The sequence below is a fragment of the Thunnus albacares genome, chromosome 2, assembly GCF_914725855.1.
Source record: "Thunnus albacares chromosome 2, fThuAlb1.1, whole genome shotgun sequence".
Classification (NCBI taxonomy): domain Eukaryota; kingdom Metazoa; phylum Chordata; class Actinopteri; order Scombriformes; family Scombridae; genus Thunnus; species Thunnus albacares.
The window spans coordinates 22,699,105-22,710,129 of record NC_058107.1 but is presented as its reverse complement, the minus strand read 5'-3'; the positions used below and the strand labels follow the sequence as shown (position 1 = coordinate 22,710,129).

At 40.4% G+C, this 11,025-nt stretch overlaps 1 protein-coding gene across 2 annotated transcripts in view; it reads right to left on the bottom strand.

Moving 5' to 3' along the window:
* frmd3 (FERM domain containing 3) overlaps positions 1-11,025 on the bottom strand; it is a 55,298-nt gene that overhangs the window by 4,676 nt on the left and 39,597 nt on the right. For both annotated transcript variants that reach the window (XM_044373713.1, XM_044373721.1), the window contains exon 14: positions 170-407. In XM_044373713.1, the coding sequence (XP_044229648.1) occupies positions 170-407 (238 nt within the window). The remainder of the gene's footprint in view (positions 1-169; positions 408-11,025) is intronic.

The window sequence follows — 11,025 nt, the reverse complement described above, 5'->3', positions numbered from 1 at the left end:
TTTGTGATGCCCACTTTTTACCTCATCTGGGTTGCAGTGATGGATTAACTTTAGTAAAAATAGCATCACAACAATGTAAAACTTCTTCACTACAAGTAAAAGTTCTGCATTTGTAAACAATACTTGAGTAAAAGTATAAAATCTGATAAATATATCAAATTCTTTAAACCTGTAGACAAGTTCAGAGATGGTGAGTGCACCGCTGGCCTCGTCATCTTCCTCCATTTCATCTTCAGCTTTGGGCGTTTGAGGTCGGAGATTTGAGGTTTCCATGGAAACACGGGGAGGCTGCAGGTCATTTCCCAGAGCGGGGTTTCCTACGTCAGTACTTTGTTGCTCTGTGTCTGCGGGAGCGGCTGAAGGTTTGAGAGGAGACAAGGGGACCGAATCCTTCACAGACACAACACCTTGTGAGAGATACGAGACGAGATCGAATGAGTGAGACACACATGTAACATTTGACACTGCATCACATAACAGATTTAAAGACTGAATCCTATTAATTAATGTCTTACTTTCTTATGAGGAGGCAAAATAAGGATGAAAACAGCATCATCGTAAGATTTAGACTGAAGAGCTTACTGTAGGTGTTATTTTTTCAACAGTGAATTCAGTTTTTTTTTTTTTTTTTTTAACACAGATTGGTTTTACTGACTCATATTCATAATTTCATGTTAGCAAAGTTAGGGTCATGTCTTCCTGGACAGAAGGGGATGATGTGTTTTCTAGAGGGGCGATTTTGTCTGTTATGTACCTTTCAATGATATACTCTCCCTGTTTTTTTTACTACACTATATACTAATATTATAGTTTACTATATAGGTCATGACTTAATGTTGACAGTTCACTATTTTGGCAGTTTACAATTACTGTACTATCCCATTTTTGTTTTACAAGATGGTTTTAACAAGATTATTTATACCACTGATCATTGAAAATGTTTAAATTTAAGAAATAGGATAGAAGGATATTTTTTACATGAGTTTGTTATTTTATTTTTCTGAGCTGTTGTCAGAGTCGTCACACAATCAGCCGTCAACAGTCACTTGATTTATTCCAGCTATGAATGACTCCATCATTTCTCCTACGTGAAGAATTGTGAGAAACGGTGTCACAATATTAAAAGAACGAATGATTTTAGTATGCATGCTGGCATTTTGTCAATATCTTTTAACTGTAATTGTAATTTTTCTGTGTGAATGTGTTACATACTCAAAACACGGTTAAAATGTGTGTATTGTATGTAATTAGAACACTTTGCTGTGGTTGTTTTACACTGCAGTTGACCACATTAGCCACATGATGGCGAACCGATACTTCTTAAGGATAGAGCACTCACAGATATCAGACACTGTTTGCATGTAAAATGAAAAATCAATAATCTAACATTGTTCAATAAATACCCCACCTCATTTTAACATTATATTACAATATTAGTTGACAGAAAAATGTTTATTCAAGTGTTCTTGTCTGCTTTCTTCCAAGTGATGTTGCAGCTTTACAAGTCATTGCATTTAGTCTACGGATGCTGCCAGGGGACGTTTACATAAGTTCTCCCTCTGCAACAGTGTGAGTAATACAGTTCAGGCTCACCAGCTTCATGATGCTGTATTAACTGTTATTGTGTTTATGTATAATGATTTCAATTTATAGCGAAATTAAAATAAAACAGTACTGCAGTGTCATTCCTGCTGATGTGATGCAGCCTGACAGCAGAACCGCGTGTGTATGTGTGTGTGTGGATGCTCTTCACTTCGAGGTGTTAACTTAATGATGAGTTTCTCAAATATCACCTACGGCTCAGTGCACATGATGAATCTGAATACGTATGCCTGTGTGTGCCTGTGTGTGTGTGTGTTTGAGAGAAAGAGAGTGTGTGTGTGTGTGTGTGTATGTGTGTGTGTGTGTGAGTGTGTTAAAAATAAGCCCAGCTGTCTTCCTGCTATGGATTAAATAGGAGCTGGGGGGTAAATGTCCAGTGACGTATGACTCAACTAGTCAACACTTCTCTAATCCAGACGCTATCTCTTGATCGCACACACACACACACACACACACACACACACACACACACACACACACACACACACACACACACACACACACACACACACTCTCTCTCTCTCTCTCTCTTTCAAACACACAAACACACACACACACACATAACATAAGTGCATGACTGACAAGCTTAAAATGAAACCCGGTTTTCTTAGTCCTTGAAAAACATTTTGTTGGTTTTCCTCCAAAAAGTTTACTTCAGAGGTTATTTCCTCTGTTACAGTATGGAAATGATCAGTATTCAACAAATATGTTTCAGTGTGTAATACTAGATCTGTTACTATTGTCTTGCAGCGCATGAACCAAAGAGTCATACTCTTTCTGACAAAATGGACAATTACAACCACAGTTAAAGGCAATCATACATTTCCAACAAATTTGACAGTTTTGACAGTGCAGTACATTTTCAAATTCAGATACATTAGCATTTAATATCTCACCATACATGGCTGAGAAACATAAATGAAATACTGAAGACATTACTGCATACTGGTAAGGTGGCTGTTTGATTTCCACAAATGTCACAATGCTCTTTTGTTCCATTTATCAAAAGGCTCGCACACAAAAAAAAAATCTGCCACAGAAACCCGAGGCCAAAGTGACTAATCAGTTACCATGCCAACTGTTTCAAATACAAGTTGGGAGAAATTAAAGACGGACAGAGAGGGAGGGAGTGAAAAACCTGAGGAGCAAGTGGTGACAGCTACCATGGAAACAGAGTCAGCAAAAAGGCGATGAGTGAGTGAACTCGAAGAAAGAAAAAGCGAGGGGCGCGTTAAACTCGAAAACAGGAAAGCAGGAGAAAAAGAGAATAAAACAAGAGGAAGAATCTGGAAGCAGAGTGATGATAAAAGGCAACATTTGAATAGTATTGGTAAATAAATACTGTTTTTTGCTGCAGACCTGCGAATGTGTTAAAATAAGATAATAGAGCAATATAACAGATATATAAAAAAATACTCAAAGACAAATAAGAATAACAAATAAGATAAAAACAAGAGGAAAACAACAATCTGGAAATAGAGTGATGAAAAGTCTGAACATATTTTGTGAATAAAGACTGTTGCAGCAGACCTGGGGTGTAATAGTATGAATAAGAGTCAAAAATGGCACATATGATGCAAATAATGTTGATGATATACTGTAGATCATAGTGTTGTACAACTGATCCACGATGAACGGAATTCTTGTGTTTCCTTTACTGACTTTAATTTGCAAATGTAATGCCAAGTTAAGAGGCTTCTGTCTGTTTCTGCAAATAATCAAACCAAGTGAAAAGCTAAAACTCTAACAAATTCCAATGGCTACTAATGTCATAACATGTAATGCCTGGTTCCTTTTTGAAAAACACCCGTATGCATCTCATGTCAGTCATAAGAGACTCTTATAATCATTCAGAATCTCCTTCCCACCTTCTCATTTTTAACTCACTATGCTTTATTCCTGCTTTATGGGAAAGTTGTGCATCAAGGAGGAAAACCATTTACAGCTAAATTAAAGTATTACTCTATTTGACTGTTCGCAAGTACCACAAACTGACGACCATCACCACACACAGTAAGTAACAGTGATGTCTGCTTACTGTTTCCTATGTGGGCAGCCAAGTTCATCTCATATCTTGAGAAAATAAACCCGACCTCATGTGTAGAAAATGTTTTATTTTATGTTTTCTCATCAGATGAAGGACATCCTGAGTGTTGCCCCCCCCCCCAGAGTTAAAATACTGTCTGATTTCTGTCCAGTTAGCTCAATAACAAGCCTGTCCTTAGATGTGGTGATTCACAGTACAAGGCGCTAGATTCCTGTGTGGTCACCACTCACACACACACGGAGACATGGAGAGTAGGGTTTTCCCCTGTTATGAACGTGTTGACAGAGCTATTTATCTTTGCCATGAAACCTCATCGTCGTCACTCAAACACCTCCAACGTACAGTATATTTACCTATAAGAGCGAATAGACCCCTCATTTACTCTACTGTCTGTTCAGCTCTTTTCACTGTCAGTTGGATTAATTTCTCAACTCTTCTAACTGAAGCAACACACATGACTCCTGAAACTCAAGAAAAGTTTTAAATGTCTGTGAAATATTAAATTTTTAGCTTTTCATACAAAAGTTTTCAGCCGTGTTGTATTCCTTGTTAAGAGTGCTTGTTTTGCATGGTATCAATAATGCAACAATGCTACAAAGTGCAGTGCATTTCACTGCAGACTTTCTCCTCTTACGCACACCAGATCTTACTAATGATCCAACAATCTCTTTTATTGGCCTTCCCTCTGCAGTCTCAAGTGACAGAGAGCAGGATCAGATGTACAGAGCAACATCTGAGTGTCAGGCTCTAGGACACTTCAGCAGGGTGGAAGCCTGCCAACACAGGTACTTGAAAATGAGTCCAGTTTGTGAAGGACCACCCTGCAGACTCAATGTTCCCTTAAACAGATTATAAACTTGTGCAGTCACCAGTTCTCTGTAAATCAAATTATCACCATATCTAAATAAAAACTGCAAGCATGTTGTAATGATTAATTACTGACACAATCATAAGATAATACAATACCTTATTAGAGTTTCATCAAAAGGTCAAACAAAATAAGGCTTTCTTTGTAACATTTTGCCCTTGCCTTCGTCAAACTAGGATTTGAAGTCAAGAAACTTGCTTATCTCATAAAAGGCCTCATAAAACTTAAACGGGAATAAAAGCATCGCAGCTGTCTTCTGTGATCCACATATCCACTCAAATAGTCAAAGTGTTAAAGTGTTATTTGACCACAAATCTGTCCACTATTTCTCTCTAGTTAATTTTATACATTGTGCATGCTGCATGCACTCACACACACACAGACACACAGACACAGTTACACACACACACACACACGCACACATACACACACACACACACATTAAAGAGGTCTCTTGAGAGTCTAAGAATATTTGACAGATTACACTTACAGTTTGCACCAGGCTGTTGCCACAACAAACCTGGCAGCCCAACCACTCGCTCACACACTCACTGCACATTTCACGTCTATTGTACCTCATTCATTTAAATGTAGAAACACATTTTAAAACTGTATCACACTGAGACAATGTGAAGGCCTGTGCTTCAGTCTTCATGTGATGTGTTAAAGAAATGCACTTATTGGGATTGACAATGATTAACGTCATTAAAAGACACTAAACTTGAGGAAACTGCAAAACAAAAGATGCATTACACTGAACATGTATGTATGTGTGCAACTGGATGTATTTCTAACTCGTATTCCTCCCTTTGCCACTTCATCTTACTCTGTTCCAGCGTATTTCTCTGATGTGCAGTACTGGCTCCGGCGATGCGTCCCCCGTGACCCACCAGCCGTACATAAACATCTCGTGCCGTGTGATTGGCTATACGCAGGTGGAGGCTACGTCGTGTTGTTATCTTCACCTGGCACCTCAAGGCTTCTGCCACTACTATCGATGAGTCTCGTTCTTCTGTAGCCTCCCCTGGGTGGAATACCTCGAGAGGCCCGGCCTGTTCCTCCTCCATCCCCTCACCCTGCAGTCTGTCTGGGGTCAGCTCGAGTCCCCCTGCCCTGCCCTGGCTCCCACAGCTCCGGGCGTCACCTATGTTGGTTCTGTCGCTAACTCCCAACTCCAAGCTGCTCTGCATGAGGCCGCCTCCAACATCACTGCTGTTTCTGTGCTCAAGAACCTCCATCATTAAGTCTGATGATGAACCTCGGTCCCAGCTGTCTGCTGCAAGACCCCCACACGCTGACTGACTGGGCTGCCAGCTGAGCTCAGACGCTGGGATGGGTACAAACACACACACACACACACACACATGCACAAATACACACACATGCCTATACATACACACTTAGACAGACAGTGAGAGACAGCGTCACCAGACACATTCTCTCTCTCTGATACACAGACATGGTGGGCCTCTGTGAATGTCAGCGATGTTAACAAAGACTGGAGGGGCATTAGTGATGGATCAGGCCCAAAGCTGCAGTTTCTATATTTAACCAGGTGGTCCTGGCTGGAGAGGGGCAGCTAATCTAACAGTGATTACAGAGAGGCAGGCCTGACCCAGGATGGGATGGGGATCACTTTCTTTTCCTCTCTTAAAGTCTTTCTTTATCTCTATCTTTCCTTCTATCAGACAGAGACACAAACTTTCTGCTTTTCACCAAAATACTCACCCCTCTGAGCTAATATGTGACAGACTGGACTGTTATGTGGCCAAATATTAAATTATTGTGAATATAACTGTACAACACTTTGCTTGAGGAAAAAAGAAAACTTATGGTGATGGCAGGAGTGTTCGTGAGGCCTCAAATGTGAGACATGAATATGAAGCCCTGCAACATCCATGTGTGACAGCCTCAGCCAAAACGTGACTATTGGATGTGTGTGTGTGTGTGTGTGTGTGTGCACGCACGTCTCTGTATGGATTTTGGTAGATAAGAAGGGGACAAGCTGTACAAACAGAACAAGGTCAGCATTGACCTTGGGTCAGCTTCCTGTTTCCCTTCTAATGGCTGAGATTAGTGTTCTGAATATAGACAATGATCCTAGACCATCTCGAGGACACTTTATCCCAAAGTCCTTGCAGCAGCAGCCTCCTTAAAACAGTCAGCATTTGACTGTTTAAAGGCGGCTGTGCTCAAAATGAACTCGTTTGTATGATTTGTCATCCAACCACGTCTTATAGGCAAAAGCGTTTATACGAGCAGCCACACTTGAAGCCTGCTGTCATGGGGAGGATGCGATAATCAATCAAATGGGGATAACAGCGCACATTTTCAGGACAATCTTCCCTTGAAGGCACTCATGGTGTTGCACTCGGTTGTACACACAAAAAGTGATGGTAAGTGAAAAATGAGCTTGAGAGAGAAATTCAACCTCTGCTGACTTTCTCACCTCCAAACACCAATCGCTGCATGAAGTGGGAACGATTGTAACTGTAACTCTCTGAAAATACAATCCAACAAGCAAACACACTTCATGTAGTTATGGGTACGCCGAGGTGACAGAGTACGTGGGATTTAGACTTCTCTCTCAAGTTCTCTTTTTGTATTCTACCAACTTCATCATTTTTGGGGTGTTCAACAGTGTGCAACACCTGCTGCCACCTCTGTATCTTTAAATGTGGCCATTCAGAACAGCGATAAACACTTTTAGCCTTTAGATGTACCCCGGCCTTAACCTGGCTTCATCTAAAGGATTCTATAATTGTGGTCTTAGACATATAATATGCTAGTATATTTTCGGAGCGATTGGTGGTTCTCTGTTTTAAATACCTTCTGGATTCAGTCCTCTGATTGACCAAACACCAAAGTGTGATCATCTAACTTACTATCATCTTCCAAATCTGGGTAAAACTGTGTTGACGAAGGGCTTTTAGTTGTTCTGGGAAACATGTAGCCAATCTGTCAGAATCTGATCAGGAAATAGGAGGATGCAAGATCTAAAACTTGTCCATAACAGCTTATTACTTCACTTACATGCTTTTAATATATTTAAGATAATAAACAAATAAAATATTTCCTACTTTATTGACTAGTATACAACACAGAGGGGCAGGAAATGCAGGAAATGAGGCATTTTCAAATTGAATCTCATGTCATTACTCAGCCTGTATCCTGTCAGTGGTGCATGAGGCTCTTCATTTGATGACTACCTCCTGCCCCTCCCAAACTAACCAACTCAGACAGCCGAGATGGTTACTGCTGCAGCTCTTTGACCCTGAGCCAAGACAGAATTGATTTTCCTCTAAATGGGATAAGGGAGATATGAAAAAGAGAGAGAGAGAGGAGGAGAGGAGAAAGAGAGGCGAAAGAAAGTGAGAGGATGGTCGTAAATTCTGTCAGAGGAGGCGAAGAAGTTTGAAGAGAGTGATGACATAAACGGTATGATCGGACTTTACATGTGTGAAGCCCTAAAGGGTGGGGTCGATATGTGAGAGTGAAGGAAGGTGAGAGGTGAGGGAGGGAAGGTGTAAAAGATGGAGGGAAGGAGGGGGGGAAGGAGTTAGGTAATAAGAGAGGGAGGACTCCATGACTGTGAAAGACAAAAGGTCAAGTCCTGTGGTGTGAGGAGAGCATTGGTTGGATGGATGGATGAAGGAAAAGAGAAGACAAAATACAGCAACAATAACTCAGTGGTACAGACAGGATCTTTGCAAAGTGGTTTTATCGCTTTCCAGAGCATCATTTCCAGTAAGGATGGAGTGGACATGTGGCCCTCACTTTGAAAATCACATTTTTTTGTTTCAGTCAGATGCACTCACTGAAATTATTTTAAACAGTATCCAGCTGCCAAAATACAGATGATAGAAAATGGACTGATTTGATAAAAACTCATCTACCGTAGGTTATTACCATCTACTCACTGCACTGTTTTGTGAACTGTCCTGTGTTTTGTCTGCCAGGTTACAAGCTGCTGTAAACTTCTGAATGGTGGGCTCCCTTCAGACATTACTCAGGGCAGGAGAAAGTACTGCCAACTCCTCTCATGTTTTTGGGTAAAAATTGATTTACAGATAATATTCTCCTAAGAAGATGCTAGGATTAAACATCAGTCAAAAACAAGCAGCTGGGGGCTCCCAACCTTTTAGTCTGATGTACCACCACAGCCTCAGATGAGCCCAAATACCAATTCATCATCACTATCGTGCTCCAAATGTGTTTAATTTTAATATGGATATATTCAACACTGTTAATCATATAAAAATTGATCATTTGATCCTGGCATTCACAATTTTTGTTATCTTTCTTTTGGTCAAAGTTTGTATTTGTGCTACTACTGTCACATCTTGCCTGGACTTAAGGTGGTTTTTTGGTGTTATGTTGTGTTCTGTATGGTCTCCTGGTTTTGCACATTTGTTTAGTCCCTCGGTTCATCACTGCATCATTGGTTTGTTGGGTTGTGTGCTTGGGTTTGTGTTTGTGGTTGGTTTTGGATGGGTTAGTGTAGATGGCATTCAGTTTGTTTTCTGGGTTTTTGTTCTGTTTCATTTGTGTGTTCATGTACTCCTCCACACCTGCCCTGCATTTGGACTCGTTAGCCCTGCCCTGCTGTCTTCCCCACACCTGCCCTGTGTTAGCCTCGTCAGCCCTGCCCCGCTCCGTGTGTCCTCAGCCAATCAGCTCCCTGTATGTTCATTCCCCTCTCGAGTTCTCCACCCATCTCCCCACCTGCACCTCATCTCCTTGTTAGTTCAGTTTCTTTAAGTTCTGGTTTTCTGTTCAGTCTTTGTTGGATCGTTTTGTGTTGTTCCTTCTGCTAGTTCTGTTCAGCCCTGTTTACCTGTCCGTGACCAAGAGTTTTTTCATCATATCTGCATTCCGGCCTCTGCGTTTGGGTCCACTCCTGCATCTCCTGAGCCCTGACAACTACCACTTTGAGTGGCACTGAGTCAGGCTGGTGGTAGGCATGTTCTGTGCTGTCGGCCTGTGTTAGTAGTTTATTGGTTATTGCGATGATAAACATATTTAAAATAAACCAACTTTTAATGCTATTTCTTTGTTTGTTTTCCTCCTTAACACAAATATTTGGATAGAATTTCTGTTTTCTTTCAAATTAATTGAGTTACTACTAAATCTTCCATGTGCCTTCTGACCATTGCCCCCTGGTGTTCACGTACTCCTGGTTGGTTGAAGAACATCCGACTGTAATGAATCCCCTGTGTCATCCTCCCTACTTTATTTAGTTTTACATTCCTTCTGTAATATGACCTTCAATTTGTCTTACATTCATCCTCACTTCCTCCTTTTATGCTTTGCCACACACGCTCCCCCATCTCCCTCTCTCCTGTGCATCCTTACATTCACATTGAGCCTGTGGCGAACATCCTCCTTCACCTTTGTTTATTCTCTCAGCCCTACAGTCCGTTTTCTCCTCTCTCATATTCTCTCTGTCTCAGCTTTTGTATTGTCTTGTGTAATGTACCCTCCGCTCTTCCTACCTCCTTTACAACAAGATTTATGCTTCGATCAGATAATAGGTTGCAGTGGAGAGTGTCTGGAATAATAACTGAGAAAAAAGGAGACAGAGAATAACGATAAAATGCAAAAAACGTCTTGAGGGAAACACTAAAGCCCGCTGTGTTGTGAATACCCTTTATGGATTACATAAATCTACTCTGAGAAGGTAGTGTCCTGAGGAAAAAAAGCCTTAAAATACCAAATACCAGCTAGTCTGTGCTGCTTCATCGCTCCGCTCGGCCACATCATCACATAACAAGAATAAAAACACTCTTCTCTTATTCCATGCTATCATGGAGAGAGAGCTGATCCTCACCACTACATACTCCTACTTTATATGATCTTTTGGTAACATTATATTTTGTGGATTCATAAACTCTGAATAATTTCCTGAGACATTTCCTAGAAAGAAACTAGATAATATGGGACAAATTATAGGGAAAAAGACTTAGTTTAATTGGAACTGGATTTTAATCAATTGCAATTGTAATTGAGTCTGTTAGTCGTTTGTGCACAGCAGGTCAGCCGAGCATCAAAAAATGTTAAATGTGACTACAGGCAAGCATACAATTCAACATGAATGGAGACTAACGCTTCCATTCATACTGAATACATATTTATTTGGGTTTGAATTAAGCTTTTCTTTCACAGAAAATCCAGCTCTCCCAATCATTTGTACCAAATTACATCCTTTGATCCCAGAAACTTTGGAGGAATGATTAGGAAATAACAGACATGTAAAATAAAGAATTACCTATTTGTTTTATGTGATAAACACAATAAACATGACTGGGTAGTGCAACTTTTTCAGACCACAGCACCATAATTATAATTGTTGTGTTACTATAACAACCTTGCATTGTCATTAGCTGAGGTGTTCTAATGTTTTAATATTTTAAAAAAATATAAAACATGATTCATTCAAATGCCACCTCAATTTAATGTGGTGAAATTATATTAAAAATGCACAATAAATGCAGAATGGCCCTGAAAC